The sequence below is a fragment of the Podarcis pityusensis genome (assembly GCF_964106645.2).
Source record: "Podarcis pityusensis genome assembly, chromosome: 2".
Lineage (NCBI taxonomy): Eukaryota > Metazoa > Chordata > Lepidosauria > Squamata > Lacertidae > Podarcis > Podarcis pityusensis.
Window position 1 is genome coordinate 71072145 of NC_138029.1, and position 21994 is coordinate 71094138.

The 21994-nt window shown below is 46.6% G+C and overlaps 1 protein-coding gene across 5 annotated transcripts; it reads left to right on the forward strand.

The window, feature by feature from the left end:
* The first annotated feature begins 12381 nt into the window (after positions 1-12381).
* On the forward strand, positions 12382-20261 carry INKA1 (inka box actin regulator 1). Of its 5 annotated transcripts, none has more exons than XM_080987285.1 (2): positions 12382-12611; positions 19297-20261. In XM_080987285.1, exons 1-2 carry the CDS (start codon positions 12561-12563, stop codon positions 20164-20166), a joined length of 921 nt encoding a protein of 306 aa, XP_080843411.1. In that variant the 5' UTR covers positions 12382-12560; the 3' UTR covers positions 20167-20261. The 5 variants fall into 5 exon arrangements, with proteins under 5 accessions (XP_080843411.1, XP_080843409.1, XP_080843410.1 ...); XM_080987283.1 differs by lacking the exon at positions 12382-12611 and adding an exon at positions 12895-13098; XM_080987284.1 differs by lacking the exon at positions 12382-12611 and adding an exon at positions 13161-13181.
* Positions 20262-21994: the final 1733 nt, after the last annotated feature.

Sequence of the window (21994 nt, forward strand, 5' to 3'; positions counted from 1 at the left end):
TCATATAACAGGCGCCACTGAAGTTTGAAGCACAAAGTTCCATCGCTGCAACCTCTGCTTGGAAACCTCCAAGGAAAAAGACCACCTCCCATAGGAGTCCTTTCCACTGTCAAACAGCTCTTACTGTCATAAAGCTTTTCCTGTTTAGTCGGGATCTCCTTTATCATGGTTCAAGTCTTGGCCTCTGGAACAGGAGAAAACAAGCTTGCTCCATCCTTCGTGCAACAGCCCTCGAGATATTTGAAACAACTAGCATATCTCCCCTCAGTCTCCTCTTTTCCAGGCTAAACATACCCCACTCCCTCAACTGTTCCTTATCAGGCTTGGTTTCCAGACCCCTGATCATCTTGTTTGCCCTTCTCTGCACACGTTCCAGCTTGTCAATATCCTTCTTAAACTGTGGTGCCCAGAATTGGATACAATATTCCAGGTGTGGTCTCACCAAGGCAGAATAATGTGGTACTATGACTTCCCTTAATTGGGACACCATACTTCTGTTGATGCAGCCTAGAATAGCATTAGCTTTTTTGTTGTTGCTGCATCACACTGCTGTCTCATGTTAAGCTTGTAGTCTACCAAGACCCCTAGATCCTTTTCACATGTACTACTGGCAAGCCAGGTGTCCCCCATCTTATATGTGTGCAGCTGGTTATTCCTGCCTAAGTGTAGAGCCTTACATTTGTCCCTGTTGAAATTCATTTTGTTAATTTTAGCCCAGTTCTCCAATCTGTTAAGGTCATATTGAATCCTGATTCTGTCTTCTGTGGCATTAACTACCCCTCCCTGTGTCATCTGCAAATTTTATCAGCATCCCCTCAGTTCCTTCATCCAAGTCATTTATAAAGATATTGAGCAAAAACTGTCCCAGGACAGGGCAATGTTTAGGGGGTTTTGTGGGTGGGTGCGGGGAGGTTACTGCTGTTTTATTAATTCTTTGTTTATTTATTTGAGATCTTATTATAATTTATGTGGAAATTGTTTAATATGGTTGTGTACTTTTTGATGTTTTATTTATTGTTTATGAATGCTTTTGTTATTTTTGTAATCGTGATTTTCTTCATGTTGTAAGCTGCCTTGAGCATGGTTTTTTAATCATGGAAAGGTGACATACAAAGAAAAAGATGCATGTATGTATGTCTGAAGAGGGAGGGGGTGTAGACATCCACCCTTAGCAGCCGCTTCTACTGCTTTGAGAGCTCAGAAAGCAAGATACGCAGAGGATACTATCTTCCCTCTGGGAGAAATTGAGAGGGAGATTAGAGAGTATAGGGATGAATACACATCATACATTTAAAGCTCATGACTTCCCCCAAGCAATCCTGGAACTGTTAAGGGGTAAGCTATAGTCCCCAGGATTCTTTGAGGAAGCAGTTTGGTAAACACATGGCATGCAAACAGCCTAAGAATGGAGGGAGGGGAGCCTTCATGGTGCAGTGAGGGTCTGCAGGATGGAAGCTGCCAGGAGAGTGGAAGGCAGAAGAGCTTTGGGGCCTGCATTTTTGTGCATAAATTCTGCTTCCATTTATGGCCAAGTTTCCAGCTACTTATTGTTGCACACATTGAGGGTCGAGAGGGGATTATTCTGTGAACCAAATGACAGTCCTGAACACGATTTGGTCTTATTTTTAAGAACCACCACATTGCCATGGGGAGCATCTTGTGACCTAACAAAACTTTCTTATTTGTACACTGAGCCACCCCAGTCCCTCCCCGGTTTTGCTCTTTTTGGCTTATATGTATATATAGTAAATGTAATTGGAGATGTTTGCAAGCCTGTGATGTATTTTAAAGCTTCAGCGGACTGGATAAATATAGCTGTACAGTACATCTATGCACACGTAGCTGTGACCTGAGTTGATGGGCACCACTGAAGCTTGATGTGTAGGAAACCCAGGGCCAGGACCATGTGGGTGTGGGGAGCAGGAAAGGAAACCCTGTAGGCAGGGGTTGAAGTGGACAGAAACAGGGTTCTAGAAAATATGATGGAGCCCTGGATAAACATTTCATCCACATTCATTGCTGAGTTTAGATATTATTGAAGTTCAATAAAAGCATGTTCCAACCCTCTTACATCACTGCTTGCAGAAAGAGATTGAGGGATTTAGCCGAAGTGAGATGGCAGGAATATGGGGATGCAAGGAGTCAGCCTAAGAAATGGGTGAGGAGATTGCAAGGCTGGCGTAGAAGTGGGCTGGGATGATAGGTGCTTATGGAGTGCTGCTATTTTCAGGTGGGATTCACTCTCATCCTGGCAAATTCAGGTTTCACAATTACAGTGGGACCTCAGGTTACATATGCTTCAGGTTACAGACTCCACTAACCCAGAAATATTACCTCAGGTTAAGTACTTTGCTTCAGGATGAGAACAGAAATTGTGCTCCGGCGGCGCAGCGGCAGCAGGAGGCCCCATTAGCTAAAGTGGTGCTTCAGGTTAAGAACAGTTTCAAGTTAAGAACGGACCTCCAGAACGAATTAAGTACTTAACCTGAGGTACCACTGTATAGTTGACTGGGAGGTCTCCCCCCAAAGATAAATCTTTTTGCACCGTAAAGTGTGGCATAACAACTGCTTTGATGCAACATCATCTAAGCTCACTGAAAACAAATCTGGATGAATGCTCAACAAACAGATTGTCCAGAAGTACCTGCAAGCAGAGCATGAAAAAAGAGTGAGGAAGTGGGAGAATTGAAATTGACAGCTCATGGGAACTGCTGGCAAGTCGCTGGGGGCTACACTGAGGATCAATGTGAAGGGACTGTGACTTGGACTGTTCCCGTCCCCTGCTTCTCTCTGTGTGTGTGTTTTAAGTATTTATGTGTCCTGCACACACATGTGAAGTCGTGGCTGAAAGAGGAAGTTCTCCTGGCCTTGGCTAGAGGCCCTATGGGGGGATGGGGGGGAGTCTGCACTGGGAGAGAATTTTGTACAGGAAGAGAACTGCCAAGGAGTGGGGGTGGGAGAACTGCGTATCCGTTTCTGCAGTGAAGGAAGTGCCCAGCTCACAAGATACATACATACTGTGCAAAGTCTGGAAGGAAGACTTGGCTTAGCTGCTAAGCCTTAGGAAGTCAGGAGACTCTGGAGAGGAAAAATACATCCAGCGAGAAGCTGGAGAACTTGATAAAAAGAGGATGGCTGGCTGGCTGGAACTGAGATGCTTGTTCTTGCCATGTGCCCCAGGTACACTTGGGACACCTCCTCACTTCACACAGCAAACACAAGTTCTACATGCACACCAATGTTTCCCCAGCAAACGTGTAAAGTGTAAATAATTTGCTAGTTGCTCTTTCTGTGTTTACTACAGGAAACACTGGTGTACACACAGCAAAGGTGTGTTAAGCTTCCTTTTCTGATCTTCTAAGGAAAGGGTAGGGACGCGGGTGGTGCTGTGGGTTAAACCACAGAGCCTAGGACTTGCCAATCAGAAGGTTGGCGGTTCGAATCCCCGCCACGGGATGAGCTCCCGTTGCTCGGTCCCTGCTCCTGCCAACCTAGCAGTTCAAAAGCACGTCAAAGTGCAAGTAGATAAATAGGTATCGCTCTGGCGGGAAGGTAAACGGCGTTTCCGTGCACTGCTCTGGTTCGCCAGAAGTGACTTAGTCATGCTGGCCACATGACCCGGAAGCTGTAGGCTGGCTCCCTCGGCCAATAAAGCGAGATGAGCGCCGCAACCCCAGAGTCGGTCATGACTGGACCTCATGGTCAGGGGTCCCTTTACCTTTTTAAGGAAAGGGTGAGGAACCTATGACCCTCCAGATGTCCTTTCTGAGCATTGGCCGTGATAGGTGGGAGTTGGCTGATCGGAGCTGGAGTTTTAAAACATAATGGAAGTACACCACTGAATGAACATCTGCATACTGAGTCTGTGTATACACATGTACACAGCAACTTGTTTGTAGCACAGAAATGTGGTTTTCTTCAATCTGGAATAGTTCATGTTCAACCTCAAAATGCTGCTTGCTTCCATTCTAGATGGATTCTAGATCCTGCCACTCACAAAGGTGGGTGTGGTTACTTGATATGCATTTGAAAACCTTTGCCTTGATTAGGTTCTCTAGGTTATTAGGTTATTTCCTCCCTTAACATGCCCTAGCTGAATGAAGAAGGAAATGGTGATTGCGATCCTGGCATGCACCTACCCATAATGTCATTGGGCAGGTGTGGATATCTCCCTCCCATTGCCAGGACTGTCTACGCCTGTTTTCATTTGTTTTCAGACGTACACACTGCAGGGTAATGAAGAATCAATCTGCAATGAGCTTTCATTTTCAGAATGAAACCAGTTTTTCAAGGAGTGTTTTTCAGGGGCAAAAAAATTGCAATGTTTCTACATTGTGTGTAGACAACGTAGGAAAAAGAAGTACTCAGTCTCCATTGATTCTAGAATAAAATCTCATGTGTATGTTGCATCTGTTGAGAGAATCTGTGTATTCCTAGAACCTACTCCTACATTACCTGCATGTTATTTTTAGAATTGCCATTTAACCAGGCGGTGGGTGGAGGACTGGCCAGTCCTGCTGTTATGCCTTTTAACATCATCTGGATGCACAGAAAACAGCAGATTCACACCATGCAGATAACTACTATCACTTACTAATGTCTGCACACACACCACACTGCTGTTAAAGGCCAGTTGAAAAGCTGCTGACCCTGCACTTATTCTGCCTGAATGTGTTACAAACAGCTGTGGCAGAGCCAGAGGAGGACCCATAAACACAGACAAGCTTTGCTGCAAAGTACATTAGCAAACATTTGTTTTAAACGTTTTTAACAGCAAGGAGAGATTTGGTAGTCATGGAAGACTTCAACTATCCTGATATCTGTTGGAACTCAAACTCCATGGTCAATGTAAGATCCAACATATTTCGCAATTGCCTCATTAACAATTTTTATTTCCCAGAAGGTGGAAGCAGCAGCAAGGGGGTCATCTCTCTTGGACCTGGTCCTCACCAACAGGGAGGAACTGATAAATGAAATGGAAGTACTGGGAAGCTTGGGAGGAAGTGATCATGTCCTGGGTTTCATGATACAAAGGCAAGGGAAAGCTGAGTGTAGTCGGACACACACTCTGGACTTTAAGAAGACTGATTTCAAAAAGCTTAAGGAACTATAGGGTGTGATGCCATGGTCATAAATACTCAAAGAGAAAGGAGTCCAAGATGGATGGGAGTGTCTTAAAGGTGAAATATTGACAGCACAAAGGCAGACAGTTCCAATGAGAAATAAAAGTGGGAGGCATCTAATGAAACTGGTGTGGCTGCATATGGAGCTTACAGATGAGCTCAGATGTAAGAGAGGCATGTAGAAGAAATGGAAGAAATTGGAAACCATGAAGGCAGAGTATAAATGAGTAGCCAACTGTTGCAGGGAGAAGGTCAAGTGGGCCAAAGCTCAGAATGAACTCAGGCTAGCAAGAGAGGTTAAAAATAATAAAGGTTTCTTTGGCTATGTTTGAAGCTAGAAGAAGAACAGCAAGTAGTACATCCTTTGTATGAAGAAGATGGATAATCAATTTACAGTACAGGTTGGAAGTGTAAAGAAGCGGCGGGAACCTTTTTGCACATGTGGTGGACATGTAAAAAGGTAAAAGTATATTGGAAAATGATTTATAATGAGTTGGGGGGGAAATGTTTAAAATTACTTTCTCAAATAAAACAGAGTCCTTTTTATTGGTAATAACCCAGACAGAAATTCCTAGGTGTCAGAAAAGGTTACACATGTATGCAACAACTGTGGCCTGTGTTTTGTTAGCCCCCAAATGGAAAGTGAGTGAGGTCCCAACTAAAGAGGGTTGTCAACTTAAGTTGACAGAATATGCAGAACTTGAAGATTTAAAACATAGAATAAGAGAGCAAGAAGAACATATATTTAAAGAAGAGTGGAAAACATTTATTGAATATATGGAAAACAACTGCAGACAGCTGAAAACATTGGCAGCATTAAGATAAATTCAGCCATGTAATTTGATTGATGTAAAAGTGGAAAACTGCTCTGAATGGTTACAGTAAGATATGCAGGAATGTATGATATGTAAAATGAACCATGGAAGGAGAAGAAAGGAAGTCATTGGATATTTTAAAGTTTGTAAAATGTTTTTTTTTAATGTAAAATTGAAAACTTAATAAAAATTATTGTAAAAAAGAGAGGAGAAGACGACAGATAATTGCTATTGGGAGACAGAGATAAGGAGGAACTGCTCAACATCTACTTTGCCTCTGTCTTCACCCAAAAGGAAAGCAGTGCCCAGCTTGGTGATAACAGAATCCAAGTCTCTGCTTGGAAACTATCTGACCAAAGGATTCTGTCTGAAGACGCTGGCCAAGCTAGCTCTTTGTCAAAAGATTCCCATTCTGTCATAGAGTTCCCAAGTGCAATTATATCCATGAAAGGTTTATGTGAAACACGTTGAGTTTTAAATGGCATTGCAGGCACCAGTGTGGTATCTGGAGTCAGGATCTGAGAGAATGAATTCAAGGGCAGGAAGCATCTTGCCAAATTGTCACAGTGGCGAACGTAAGGGCAAGCCTGTCCCAAAATAGTCCCATAAGGGAAAGCAAAACAACCCGTGCTACTGTCAAATGCCAGCAAGACCTACCCACAATGCAGCTCCTGCCCTTCTCTCCCACGCACTCCGCCCCGCTCACAATCTTGTGAGGAAAAGGCCCGACTTCCTGCTATAGAAATGGCCTGAGCCCAGCTGCCCTCAGTTTCTCAGTGGGTGTGTACCAGGGAGCTGCTGCAGCTTGCACCTGACAGCCTGAGCCCTGAGGAATGAGTAGGAGGAAAGGAGGAAGAAGAGCCTCCAGTCTGGGTGGGGTACCCACAGTGCTTCAAGCAGCCTGCCAGCTGGATTTGGAAAAGTGCCCTTTCCCTGTGATAGGGCGACCCAACATTTAGCCACCACCCATCTTGAATGGCACAGGCGGGGGATCTGAATTCAAGCCAGGAGTAGGGATTGTGATTGGAGGTGGGAGCTGATTATATTACTATCACCAGCAGGGCCAGGGGCATAACCAAGGAGGGGGGCAGGGAGGTGCAGCTGTGGGTTAAACCTCAGAGCCTAGGGCTTGCCGATCAGAAGGTTGGTGGTTCGAATCCCTGCGACAGGGTAAGCTCCCATTGCTTGGTCCCTGCTCCTGCCAACCAAGCAGTTCAAAAGCACATCAAAGTGCAAGTAGATAAATAGGTACCGCTCCGGTGGGAAGGTAAACGGCGTTTCCGTGCGCTGCTCTGGTTCACCAGAAGCGGCTTAGTCATGCTGGCCACATGACCCGGAAGCTGTACGCCGGCTCCCTCGGCCAATAAAGCGAGATGAGCGCCGCAACCCCAGAGTCGGCCACAACTGCACCTAATGGTCAGGGGTCCCTTTGTAACTGAGGTTCTTCACCCCCCCCCCAACAAAAGGCCTGCCCCCTCACAAAAATCCTGGCTACACCCATGAGCAGGGGGTTGAAGTAGTACCTATGTCATCTTCTTTGCTCAGATCAGATGCTGCTGTTGCTACAGCCCCAGCAGACAAGTACCTCTGGGACCCCAGGTATGATGAAGCTCACTGACATCAGATAGTCTTTAAGTAGAAACATGTGTGGTGAAAATTCCCTTGGTTAAACTGCTGAAGATGAGGTCAGTCAAGAGAGGGACTGCATGTGAACAACCCTCACCCATGGCCTCCGTCTTAATCCTCAGGATTTGCTTCACAGAGCCAGTGGCCAATGTGTCTCCAATTTAGCAAAACATTAAGTACACTAAAATTTGTTTGCTGAATTTGTATCTCACCTCTCCAGTAAATGTTACTCAAGGCTCACATACCCTCCAACATTTATCCAATGAAAACAGGGGCACCCTATTCAACAACAACAACAATTTTATTATTTATACCCCACACATCTTACTGGGTTGCCCCAGCCACTCTAGGCAGCTTCTAACGTATATAAAAGCATAATAAAATATTAAACATGTAAAAACTTCCTTATACAGAGCTGCCTTAAGATATCTTCTAACAGTTGTATAGTTACTTATCTCCTTGGCTCAGGGGGTCGCATAGCTCCAAACCCTCCAAAGAAAATAGGGGTGTCCTACCACACCCTCCAACATTTTCCCGATGAAAATATGGACATCCTAAGGGAAAGCGGGACATTCCAGGATCAAATCAGAAACCGGAACGGCTTCTGTAAATCCGAGACTGCCCCTGGAAAATAGGGCTCCATTTTTTACTGGGGTCCTACACTGTGGCAAATTATTAGTGTAATAATTCACTTTTTCATGACAGTGAAATGCTTTCTGTTGGACCAGCTTCTGTTGATGGAAGAGCATATGTTCACGATTTCTCAGTAACTGAGCAAATTAGTATGATTTCCATTAGAAATAATCCCCTCTTCCCCAAAGACATGGTGTGAGAAAAAGTACGTACATTTGCAGATAACAAATACATAGTTTTCCAGAATTCTCAGGTGAATGCCTTCTTCTGTTATGAGGATTACCTAATTATTTTAAAGCTAGCTTATGATGTGTACATAAAGATAGTTTTAATGCTGTTATAAATATTTGCATAATACCGGCAATGCAAAACTCTGGTGCTTTATCCATTGTTTGAGGTAGCATCTGATAATTGAATTGAGGTCAAGCTTTAACACTGCTCAAAATAAATACTTGGGTAGGTAGGGTCTGGGAAGTTCCTAGCCTGAATGGTCAAGATAGAGGAAATGACATACGGATGAATGAGTAAGACTGCACACATTATCCCTTTAATGCACATTCAAAGCGCGCCCCCCCCCCAAAAAAAAGAATCTAGAAAATGTAGTTTTTCTCTTGCAGACCTACAATGCCCAGCACCCTTAACAAACTACAGTGCCTGGACTTGTTTGAGGTGGAAAATGTTCTTTAATGGTATAGTTTGTATGCATCATAGATGGCTCCAACTGGATAGGTAGGATAATCTAGGTGCAGAGGAAGGGAAGACACTGGAATCCAAGGGAATTAATCACAGGAATTCTGATGCAGAAAAAGGAAATGATTTTCCCGGTGAGCTCAGCTCCAAATCAAAACTAGAGGAATCTAATGACTCTGGCATATGATGATAACAATACAGCAGCTGACTACAGCAGCTCCTGGAATCTGATTAGTTATTTAATACATGCAAACATAGAGTACCCTCAGTATTCATGATGCTTTACAGAGTTGATAAATAACATAGCTCTCTGCTCCAAGGAGTTTACAATCAGAAACAGACAAAGGGGAAGTTAAGAGGATGGCAGAAGGAGACAAGAGTCACAAAAGGTGAATGTGAGCAAAGGCAGTTCTATGGACATACAGGTCATTATTGTTCCATCATGCATAGGGGGAAACGGGCGGCGTCATGTTAAAGAGCATGAGATATTTGGGCAGATGAAGATGGTGGAGTTGGAAAAGCAAAGGTCAGGAGTCGATAGAAAACAAGACTAATATCAAGTGTAGGGCAAAACCAAGGAGGCAAGGAGGGCTTTTGTTCTGGAAACGGAAGGGGACAGAAAGCCAAGTGGAAGGATTTTAGGAGCATTGCACAAACTGAATGACAGGAGAAGTGAGCTCCTTTTTCAGTGGGATTTTGAATATGCTTTGCTTGGCATGGTCAAGTTAGCCTGGCCTCAGCTTATCTTGGCAAAGGATCTGTGTATATGTTCTCTATCCTATCACCCTTGTGGGTACCATGCAAAGAGAGCTGAGCAATGGCATCTGGACCTCTGCTGCCAACACATTCCTATCAGTCTCCCTGCTTTGGAACAGCAATTTGCTCCAGCACTTGATCCAGCTCCCAGCACTAAGGGCCATATTTCACCCATAATCCATCCACTAAAAATACATATAGTTTTATGTTGTTGAAGAAGACAACAAAGAGAAGGCAAGAAGAGTCCTGCTGGATCTGACCCAAGGCCCACCTAACCCAACATCCTCTTACCCCCAGTGGCCATCCAGGTGCCTTTGAGAAGCCCACAAGCAGGACGTGTGAGTGCATTTGCCCTTTTCAGCTTGTGATCCCCAGCAACTGGTATTCAGTGACCTTCTGTCTCTGATACTGGAGGTAATATATAACCATCATAGCCTGTAGCAACTGACAGCCTTATTCCTCCATGAACTTGTCTAAACTCCTAAGTTGGGAGTTACCATACCTCTTGTGGTAGCAAATCGCACTGTTTAACTATGTGAAGTACAGTGATACCTCGGGTTACATACGCTTCAGGTTACATACACTTCAGGTTACGGACTCCGCTAACCCAGAAATAGTACCTCGGGTTAAGAACTTTGCTTCAGGATAAGAACAGAAATAATGCTCCGGCGGCGCGGCGGCAGCAGGAGGCCCCATTAGCTAAAGTGGTGCTTCAGGTTAAGAACAGTTTCAAGTTAAGAACGGACCTCCAGAACGAATTAAGTACTTAACCCGAGGTACCACTGTATTTACTTGTGTCTGTCCTGAATACTCTAGCATTCAGTCTCTTTGAATGAATTACCGGTAAGTCTTTTGAGGGGAGGAGATAAACTTTTATCTATCTGCTTTCTCCAGACTATGCATCATTACACACCTCTATCATATCCGTTCTTACTCACTTCCCCCCTAAATAGCCCCAAATTTTGTAACCTTTCCTCATAGTGGAATAATCCCAGCCTCAAAATCATTCTGTTTGTCTTCCGCCTGCTTCCCAGCACCAAAGTATTCTTTCTGAGATGTGACAACCGGAACTGCTCACAGTATTCCGCAGCTATTTGTTTGCAAAGAAAGTCGAAAACCTTGAGTCAATGCAAGCATTATCTCATAGTTTCCAGGGCATTTTCCCATCACTTATCACAAAAAAGTCTGATCTTTTGAAGAATTGGTTTGTTGCGCAAGAGCCTCAGCTCAGTCTTAATTGTGCAACCTGAGTTTTTCAGCATGTGATTGAATCTCACTCAAGAATAGCAACAGGCCGGAAGTACCCAAAGACTCCTTTCCTTCAGTTCAGGCATAGATTCCTTCCATGCATCTTTCACAGTGAAGACAGAGAAGGAGCTGCCGACAGCAAGGCACAGGCCTAATAGTGTGCATATCTATTTGGGACAGGAATGCTTAACTAAAAGCATTTAGAACCCCAAAATCTGCAATTTTTGTCACTGTGAAAATGATTATTTAGACCTCTCTCCCTTTTTTTGCATTTCATATAAATCTGGCTTGCCAAACTTCTAAGATGAGGATTTCAAAACTTTAGTCTAGAGTTTCATGCCAGTTTAGCTTTGCAATAAGTGGAGGCATAGTGGAATTTTAGTGTTCGAAGCATGCACAGAATGCAATTCCGTCACATAACTGCATCCAGACCTTCCCCTTATCTGGTTGTCTTCTTGAGCAATTAGAGCATTACCTGCCCCCCTTAGAAATTAACAGCCAAACTAGACTGTTATGGGTGGTACAACAGGAAGAAAACTGATATTCTCTGCCACAAAAGCATGCCCCAGAATTAGGCACACTAAATACAGAGGCTGGTTTAGGGAAGCGCGAGTGGTTCAGTCACACTAAGCACTGAGTTTAGGGGGTGCTGCAGGGGGCGCTGTAACTCTGATGGAAGGTGAGAGGTGGGGGAGGCACAACATTTGGGTGTTGCACAGGGCACCGCTGAAATTTGAGACCTTAAGATGCTCCACTGTTAAATATCTAAGAGCAAGTAGTACATATTATGAGTAATTTCCAATAGATGGTGAAGGTGGGCATCTCTTTTTCTGGCAGGCTCCTACGCCTTTAAAAGCAGCAAGGCCGGCAGAAGTTGAGACACTAAGAGGTCTGCTGGATCAGCCCAAATGTCTATCCAATCTAGCACTCTCTTCTCCTAGTGCCAACCAGACGCCTATGAGAAGTACAAGAAGAAAATCTTTTGGCAGTAGGGCCATGCAATGAGTGGGAAAGCATCACCTGTTGGATCTCTGCCTGCTGCTCCACTGTTAAATAGCACAGGGACCCTGCCCAGGGAAAAAAAGACGACAATCCTATCTGCAGAGTACGCGCTCGATGACAACAAAGAACTTAGGGCTGTGCAGAAGTGGAAGCGTTTCTTTTGTGACTTGGCTTGGCCATCATAGCGCTACGGAAGCTGCATGCAATCTCCCTGCCGGAGGTGGGCTGCAGCAACGCAGCAAGCAAAATAAAAGCGGCAATTGCTCCGTGCCCAAAAGGGTCCCAACCCCAGAAGGGCCCGTTCGCTGTGCCGGCCCCCCGTCTCTCCACCCGCAGCACCTTTTGGCTCCTAATATGGGGCTCTAATTAAATTACAGAAGACCCGGGGAAGTTCGGGTTACAGGCACCCACCTCGCCCGCTCATTGGCTGTCGGCGGAGCAGAGACGGTGCCTGGGGCGCTCATTGGTCCGCTCGCGAGACGGGGGCGGGGCTCGGCCCGAACCAAACGGGCCGCTCTGCCCGCTCAGGACTGAGCCGGGGAGAAAGTCGGAGTCTCGCCCAGACAGCGAGAAACTTTCCTCGCTCGCGCGCGGGTCTCTCGCTGGAGTCCCTCGGACAGCAGCCGCCCCCTTCCGCTGGCAGGCATCTGAGCGCCCCGGCTCTGGCATGCACAGCGCCCGCCTCGACGCCTTCGTGAGCCACCTCCGCGCAGAAGTGGTAAGTGCAGGGAGGTGCCTGAAGCAAGGGGAGATCGAGGTGGGCGGGGGGGGGGGGGGAGACGCGCCGTCTGGGGGCTCCGGGTGCCGAGAGAAAGCAGCCTGGACGAGGAGCGGTGCCTTTGATCGCGCCTACCTTGCGCCTGCCGTTCCCCCCGGGAGAAAGCCTTCTGCACGGAAAGCGCCGGCGCAGCAAGACGGGGCTTGCGGCTTCGGCGCCTGTGTGCAGTGTGCGGGTTGCGTCCCGCCCTGGCTGGCTGAGGGAGCTGTCAGCGCCGCGTTGCCTCTTTCTTCGGCCAGACGTTGCTGTTCCGTCCTCCGCTCTGGCTAATGAGGTGGCGGGTCACCCTATCCTGGCGCCGATGCCACTGCAAGGCTGTCCCTGGAGGTGACCTCCTTGGCCTCAGAGACCTGATCTCGCTGCGGAGGAGTCGGCATCCCGGCGGCGCTGCCGCCAAGACTACCATCCCGGGCGCGTCTACATAGGAGTAAGTCCCGTGGAACTCGTCGTGCGCTCTTATTACTAGGGGACGCGGCATGTTGGAAGTCCATCCCGTGAAGGGTGACTTGGGTGCCAACCCCGGGGAAATCGGTGGGGTATGTTTCAGAGTGACGATCACGCTGCACAACGGACGCCTAGAAATCCGTGCCCGCTAATCCCAGAAGGGGAGGGTCTGGTAATTTTAATAGTGAATGAAATGGGTTCTGCGCGCGTTTGTGCGGTGCTTCGTACGTTCCTGCCAATCAGAATAGATTCTGGGGTTGAGGAACCCGGGTGATCCCTGCTTCAGCTTGGAACAGATCTCGCAGAGTGAAGAGGAGCCTTGCGTGCTGAAGAGGGAGGCGGGAGACAAGGAGGCCTTTCTTTATGGGGGGAAACATGAAACAGGAGGAAGATATGGAATCAGCTCTGAAAATAGAATTTTGCAAATCCGCCATGTATGGAGGAGCCTGCTTATGGACAAAGGAAAGGCTTGCTTTCGAAGTTTCTCATTTGAACAGCCCAGCTCACTTTCACACTGTTACTTGTGGTGGACAGAGGGAATAGGACTCTCCCTGCTGCGCATCCTGAGGTCTTCTAGAAACAAGTCCATCCATGGGGCTTACCCTCTAGTGCTTGGTCTGGGTACTGCAGACTGTAAACAGTCCCTAGAGAAGATTCTGCCACACTAGAGAACTTGGATGGTTTATGGATGTGTCTTGTGTGTCTGGAAGGAGAGGGCTTAGGCTTTCTGTATGCACCCTTATTTCTGTGTAAGAAATGGCTGCATGTAGTCTACATGTGAAGTCTCGTGCTTATGCCAGATTAGAATAGTTTCTGAGATTCCCCTGATATTCTGATGATGCAAGTCAGCTCCAGAACTGAAGGGGCCTTTGAGTAAATCTCCTCTCATAGATCTCTTCATGCATTGGTGAGTTTATCCTGGAAGCAGTGAGCATCTGCCGGCTGCCATTTTAAATTGCTCGCAATGGTCCCAATGCAGAGGTTTCAGGGCATTGTGGGAAGTTAAAACGATGGCCTAAGACCCTCAGGGGGCCTAGCTCAGGAATCAGCACTGGTGGGCCTTGCTGGAGTCCTGGCAGGTGGCTAATAGTACCATGTCCCAACTGGGCCAGGATTCTGCCCTGGCTACCTCTATTGTTCCACACCTTCTTTGTTCTCATCCCGGTAGGAAATGCTGAGCTTGACCATTGAAGGGCAATGTTAGGTGGGTTTTCTTCCCCAAAATCAGGGTGTTCCTAGACTGTGGCATCTCCTTCACAATCCTGAAAGAAACACATTCAAGACAGATAGAGTTCTGTATCATATTTGAATAGGAATCACGGTTTTCCAAGGTGGCACACACCCGAGTATGCCAAAACACGGAGGATCCATGTGGACCATCCAGATTGTTCTGCATAACAATATGAGAGAGGGGAAGTTCTCATACAGGAAGTGATGTAATGATGGAAGGAGTTTTGAGCTGCTCAGCTATTGAATTCTCCTCTGAGTCAGAACCAGAAGGCCAGCAGATGTCAGCTCTCTTCAGACTTTCTCTGATAGAGATCAGTAAACACATGAGGGGGGGACATGGCAGGCTTTCCCCCTCCCCATTGTCCTGTCAATCGATTGGTCTCCACAAGTTGGAGGGTGATCATTTGACAAGGGGAACTTCCTGTCGCCATCCCCATACATTTTAGAACCCTGGAAGATCAGGGTGGGGAACCCATAGTATGTGCGAGGGTGAAGCTGGTGTGTGTCCCCTCCCCAGTGTATTTACTGAACTCTGAATGAGGTTGTTGTGAAAGATGAAAGTCTCTAGAAAGCTTAATGCAGTCTCTGTTTCATATTTATATCAGGGAGGAGCACTTTGACAGACACTATGAATGCCGTCCTTATAAGGGGCATGGCAGCTCCCTTGCAAAACCATACTGTGAGGCTTGCAGCAGCATTATTTTGTTCTGAAAATCAGGCCACTATAGATATGTGTGATAGCTGCTGCAGTGCGCCCCCCCCCCCGTGTTTCTTTTTGGTTGAAGCTTGTAGGCCATGGACATTATCCCAGCATGCATCACTGAAAGGCATTCTCTGTATTTTGTGATGAAGGGAGGTTGTATGTGTAATGGAAATTTGTTTTGCTGTATTGTATTGGCAGTTGGAATTCTTATGTGCACTGCCCTGGAATCCACGTTTGGATGAAGGTATGGTTTAGGAATTTCCTAAATAAATAAAAGCTTTTTTCCCTGTAGTGTAGCATTGGTTGTTTTGCCTCTGGGCCCAACCCTGGTTTTGACGGTTAAAGGCGCTGCCTATAACGGTTCGAAGTTTTATGGTTAAAGTTTAACCTTTCGAGATGTACACATCCAGAGACCCATAGGGTTGATGTTGCTGGACTACAACTCCCATCAACCCTGAGAATTGCTGGCTGGGGCTGATGGAGTTTGCAGTCTTAACAACATCTGGAATGCCACAGATTCCCTATACTGTACCCCTTTCCTTCATTCAGGACTGCTGTATGCCATTTAAGAGTGGGACAACAAGCTCTGGGCTTGTAGATAATAACTGCAACAGCTAAGAGCAGGACCTTCATGGTGATTGCTCATAATCTTTGGAACCCACTGCCAAAAGATGTTATGTAGTCTACGTATTTTGTGGAAATTCAGGGGAAGGTGTCAAGCCTGCCTTTTAAGATGAATGCAGCTGATAGCAAACTGACAGAACTACAGTGGTACCTTGGTTTTCAAACTTAATCCATTCCGGGAGTCCGTTTGACTCCTGAAACCGTTCAAAAACTGAACGATTTGTTCAGCAACTAAGCCATTCGAGAACCAAGGTACCACTGTATAATAATAAAATCACATCAACAAAAACCAAGCATCAGGTCTTAAATCATTCAAGCTTCTGCTGAAAAACAGAACAAGAGTGCCTTAAACGTATTGAAAATAGATAAATAAATGTGAGGACTGAAATGGCTAATGCTGAACTTGGAAATCCGACACCTTTCGGCTGCCAGAGGGAAGCAACGTTTTGCAGAAATCTTGTTTTTTAAACTTGACTTCAAGGCATTTGCAAACAGCTGATTGCTCAGAGATGGTCTTGCGGCAACAGACCTAGTGGAGCCGACCTGTATGGAGCCATTAGTCTCCCATTTGGATGTGCTAAGCTTGTGGATCAATTTCTTGAGTTCTCCTCTGGCATCTGGAGGCCTTGCCTGGGAAATTGTCTGTGCTGACTGGCAGTACATAAGAGGCTCCAGGGCTTCGCAGTCATGAATGCTCAAGAGGCCACCTGGCTCTTTCTTCCCCTTACTCCTTCCCAAACTTGTCCAGCCAGGCAATGTGACATTAACATAGGAAGCTGCCTTATACCAAATTACGTAACTGGTCCATCCAGCAGCTTCAGCAGTATATTTCCCAGCCCTACCAGGAAATGCCAGGGATTGAAACTGAAAAATCAGATGCTCTGCCACTGAATTATGGCCCTTCCCCATAGCTGGCCATGGATGTTGGTCTTGGGAAGGCATCAAGCACCCATGTGCTGTCCTGTTTTTTCCTTCACCCCCAATTAATTATTCTGACTGGTCCAGAAGAGGTAGAAGTTAAGTGGTTGCTAGGCAACTGGAATGCATGCTTCCGCAATTGCTTCCTGGCCAGAGATGTAATGGCGGTGGTTCAGGTAAAAGGAGGAGGCATGGCAGGAAGAGAGAGGAGACACAAAGCACAGGGTGGGTCAAAGAGTTGGTCCTCTCAAGAATTGCAACTTATGGGCCTGATCCACAGGTTAGAGGGAAAACATACTGCTTGGGAAGGGACATAGCTTGTTGGTAGAGCATCTGCTTTGCATGCAGAAGGTAGGACTGGAAATGTCTCTTATCCGAAACCTTGATGTTGCCAGTCAGTGAAGACAATACTGAGCTATGTAGACCAAGGACCTGACTTGGTATAAATGACTTGATATAAATCTGACTTAGTATAAATCTGGCTTGTTGGCAGCGTGATCTTTTAGCCAGATCCCAGGACAGGGTTTCAAATCTTGCGGGAGCATACTGAGTATACTGAGCCTATGCGCATGTGTGATACTGACTCAGAAGAATTCCATTTCTTTGCAGCTGCTCCTGAGTGCTGAAACAACCGTTGTTTCCTAACCTGTGTGGTGTTCAGATAGGGGGTTGTCCTCTCATAAAATCCCATCAACGGCTGACTAACCGTCGCTGTGTAAATAGAGTTTATCTGATGCGGTGCCTAAGAAAGGAGTTTGTGTTTTTCCTTGACAGGAAGTGTTATGCATAGGAGTTGGGGGAGGAAAGAGATGATCTATGGGCATTTCCCCCCCTTCTTTTTTTATGGCTCACATGGTTAGCCTTGCAATTGCGACTGGAGCCTAACCCAAAACAGACGTCTTGATGGGTTCCAGGTTTTCAGCCCAGCCGCTGGGGGACTATTGCAAGCTGTGTCACCATCGGACCGACTAAATCAGTTGTCCACTACTTTGCCTGGAGGGGCCATGGGGACTCCTTACGGCACTGCTGTTTGCTGAACCGTGGAGACTTTAGAAAACTACAGGAAGTGGGCCTGGAGGAACAGAGCGGAAGAAGAAATAAGATACCAGGACTCTGGTGGCCTTAGCATTTGAACATTTACCTCTGCACATTTCAACTGTTAGGGATAACCAGGGTTCATTTGTGGGCTTGTGAGAAATCTGCCTTTATATGCATCTCTTTCTGCAGTGATTTCTCTCCAACACACACAAGGACCCTGTAGTAACTTCTGACCATCTCTTTCATGCTGACCCACATTTTCCTTAGCCCCTGGGAGGGGTCTGTCACTATTCAATATGCTTGCCTGTTGGAGACTGAGCATATGCACCCCTTGCTTTCATATGGATTTTTTTTACAAGTGAACACAGGAAACTGCCTTATACTGAATGAGATCACTGGTCCATCTAGCTCAGTATTGTCTACACTAACTGGCAGTGACTCTCCAGGGATCTCCCCCAGTCCTATCTGGAGATGCCAGGGACTGAACCTGGGATCTTCTGCTAGCAAAGTAGATGCTCCACTCCTGAGCTATGGTCCTTCCTGAAAAGATGGTTTGCATCATTCTGGCTTGCTTGGATGTCCTGCCCTTCTCCTGTGCAACAGGAAAAAAAAAAAAAGAGAGACCCCCAGGTGGTTCTGGGTGAAAGGGGTGCAGGATTGTAACGCTTGTTATAGCTCCCAACTGAACTTCACACCCTTGTTTAAACTGCTGCAAATTAATACCTGCCCCCATTCCAGGCCCAGCTGATTACTCCTCACATTTCTGTGGCCTCCTCTCCCGGCTTTTCCCTCCTCTTGCCTGGCTGGGGGGGACGGGGACTGCTTGTGCAATACCTGGAGACTTCAACACACCCTCTGTGTGTCATCTTCTGCCGGGTAGGGCGGCTCACTCGCTGCAACAAGCTGCTGCTTGCACAGCCGGGGATGGGCTTGGAACGTGCAGGAGCTGCCGAAAAGCTCTGCCTCGGGGCTGGGGGCCTGCCAAGACGAGACGGGGCAAGGGCTTGCGCGTGCGGCTCCAGCTCCCAATTCCACACCCAGGCTAAGTCAGATCTGTGCCCCTCACACATCAAGGTAAAAACTGCAAGGAGGCTCGTGGCATTCGGCAGGCCTTGGAAACGCTGGCACATGCTGGGCTCGAGAGAGAGAGAGGCTTGGGCTCCTGGGCTGGGTAAGCCGAGTGCAACAGAGGGCTGCTTGTGGGACACAAGTACGCAGTGCTAATAATGTTACTGGGGAGCCAGAGAATAGATGTGTGGAGGCAGAGGACAGTCATTGGCATTAATTCAAGCAAATGATCTGATTTTTGCCTGAGGAGGCCTGGGTCATGCAGGGTCAGGAGCTCATTTCTCGGCAGTCAGTGATCCTCCAGTTTTCTGCCTTTTGCATTATTTGGACTCATGATCCACACAGGGCTTCCTCTCTGGGAATGTAGCCTGTAGGATTAAATCTACTTGGGCTAATAGTACAACCCTATACAAGTATACTCTGAAGTAGGCCACAGTGGGCATGTAGCAGTCTGTTTGAAGTATGTTTGAAGGCTCCAATCTGAATGCAATTTTGTATTGTGCCATTTTCCCACAATGTTATGGGCAGTAGATCGTCTATTATGTTGTGCTGGTGGCAGTGGTAGGAAGATGACCATGTGTGTGTCTTCTCCCCTCACAGCTGTGCATGAAGGAGTCGAGCGAGGTGCTGCGGGGCCAGATGCAGTGCATGATGCGGACCCTCCACGACCTGAAGAGGGTGCACGACCGAGACATCCGACTGGACCCCCAGGAGATGAGGCCGCTCTCTGCCATGCCTTCCCCAAAGCAGTGTACCAGCCCACGGGTATCCGCCATTTCGGAAGCAGACTCTGCCTGTTGCTTGGAGACGGCCGTAGAGGAAGAGGTTGCCTTCTCTCCCCCGAGCAGCGAGCGGAGCTTGGAGTTTGACTCGGGCTATTCTGAAGTGTCTGGGAGCAGCTGGCGGGATGAGGAGGGGCCCCCACCCCTGCGAGCCAGCAAGCTTTCCTCGGGGGGCTTTCTGCGCCGCCGGGCACCCACCAGGAGGCCTAGGCCCAAATCTGCTTCAGATGCCTGCTTGGAGCGGTGGCGGGATGTCGAGCCCACAGATGCCGGGGACTGGACCGTGTCCCTTTTGTCACAGAGCCGCAACCGGCAGCCATTAGTGCTGGGGGACAATTGCTTTGCTGACCTGGTTGAGAACTGGATGGACTTGCCTGAGGAGAGTGGGGAACGGGGGCGGCTGCAGCGCTGGCTGGCTAAGCCCCATGGCTTCCTGCTCAACCTCTCTGGCAATGTACGCCGCAGGCTGGCTGGCATCTCGCGCACGGAGCGGGCCAAACAGGACCCCGACGGCACCAAGCGTTTCTCTTGCCCTGCAGGTCTGGGAGGGCCACCTCCATTACCCTACTTTCACCAGTCCTACGCCAACATCAGTGAGCTTTCCACAGACTGTAGCAGCTTTGCTGCCCTCATGAACTGCCGGAGCCGGCAGCCAATCATTTGCAATGATGTGATTGGCTACATCTAGCCTTGCCTCTCTTTTTTTAATGCTCGTTTTCTTAATGGAACAGATTTATATTTTTTACAGTTGTCTGTAAATAAATGTCTTTTTTCTACATTAAATCTGTCTGGTGTGTGTGCATGTAAATGGCATTGCTTGATCCAAACTACATTTTAGCTGTTCTCGGAGTCAACCCCAAGTAAGTCAACACATCCAGTCTTGTCTGTAGCGGAAGCATCGTTTAAAATGCCAATGTAATAACATGAGTAAATATAAGAAGGCAAGGAACAATGAACTTTCAGCCCAAAGTATTTCCCCAGAAATTGAGAATACCGGTATGTCATGTTTTGATTCCTTGACATGGGTTGGCCTATCTTAAACTACAGACCTCAAATCAGTCTGGCAAATATCAGTATAGTACCTTTCGATTGTTGGAGAACATGAAGTTTGAAATACAGGATAGTCTGTCAGTGCAATTGCAACTCTTGGGGGATTTGATGTAGAGAATTATTGCTGTGTGTGGTCCTCAAATGTAAAGATTATTTCGTTTGCAGGCTCAGCTAAAACAGAGTTTCTTCTTTTAATTTCTCAATGTGCCAACTTCAAACTGGAAGGAGTAGAAGCTACACTCCTAAGATAGTTAATTTAGGTTGATAAAATGGTGCAGAACATTTTGTGCTAGATTTCAGTACAATTGTTGAAAAGCAGCCAGGAGGAGAACCAGTCTATGCTTCCATCAAGGGAGATTTCAAAAGGGCCAAGACAGGAGCTGTAAATGATGTCAAGAATCACTTGCTTTCCGGCATACACCTGCAGTTATAGTGGGTACCATTTGCAGAGCAGGCTGCTAGCTAGTTCTGGTGCCCAAATAAAAATGGTGAAAGGAATAATCATAGCATGGCAATTAGTGCTCACATAAAAATAGGGACTTCAGCTGTAAGGGATGTTCATTAGTTGCAGTTATGAAAGAGCAGAATAACAAACTACAACAAATCCAACCAGTTATTCCAAACCAATGTTTGCCGAAGCTTTCAAATTTACCATGTGTCCATACTCAAATGATATTCAAAAATACCTAGAACTGATGGACAAATGTGTTCGCTTTATCATTAAACATAATTGATGGAGCTAAGAACAGATAACAGTATGCAAAAATACTGTCGAACCACAGTAACACCTAACAGTGTTGATTAATCCCATCAGCAACATCAAATACCTGTGAAGAATGGATAACAAGGACTACTGAAGACTAATTGCATGTCAGAGCCTTTCTTATGTTTCCAGGTTACATGAAAGCTGCAAGATCCAGTTGTTCCTAACCATCCCTTAAAATAATAGTGGGAATGAGTCAGAAAGCACACAATAACACAAATTACAGGATGTCTATCTGGGTAAATATTCCTGGCACAAAATATCAAGGACAAGGATGAAATATGTCAAAATTAAGAAGTTGTGATAGCATAAACATACAGGAGAATCTGCCTTAACACCCCCCCCCCCGCATATAAGAATTGCTTTGCTGGATCAGACAAGATGCTTCCTTCATTAAGCATTTTGTTACTGACAGTAAATTACCAGATGCCCCATGAAACCTACAAACAAGTATGACTATGATGGCTATTCTGCCCATTATCTTCACTGCTTGGTCCTTGAAGGCTGGCTGTGATGCTGTGGGTCCATTTCAGCAGCTTTCCCTGATCTGATACCAGCAACATCTGGAGGGTACCAGCTTCCCCACCCACTCCAATCCTTAAAAACGAAACAAAAAACCCCCACTGTAAGCCACAGGACATCGCCAGAGTGATTTTCATTGCTTAATATACAAATATATCAAGGGAATTTGGATGTTATGCAT

Coding starts and splice junctions, on each gene's coding strand:
- INKA1 (XM_080987281.1), top strand. CDS start 18,553: ATGGGCTTGGAACGTGCAGGAGCTGCCGAAAAGCTCTGCCTCGGGGCT. Junction 18,703..19,296: donor TGTGCCCCTCACACATCAAG/GTAAAAACTGCA, acceptor CTCCCCTCACAG/CTGTGCATGAAGGAGTCGAG.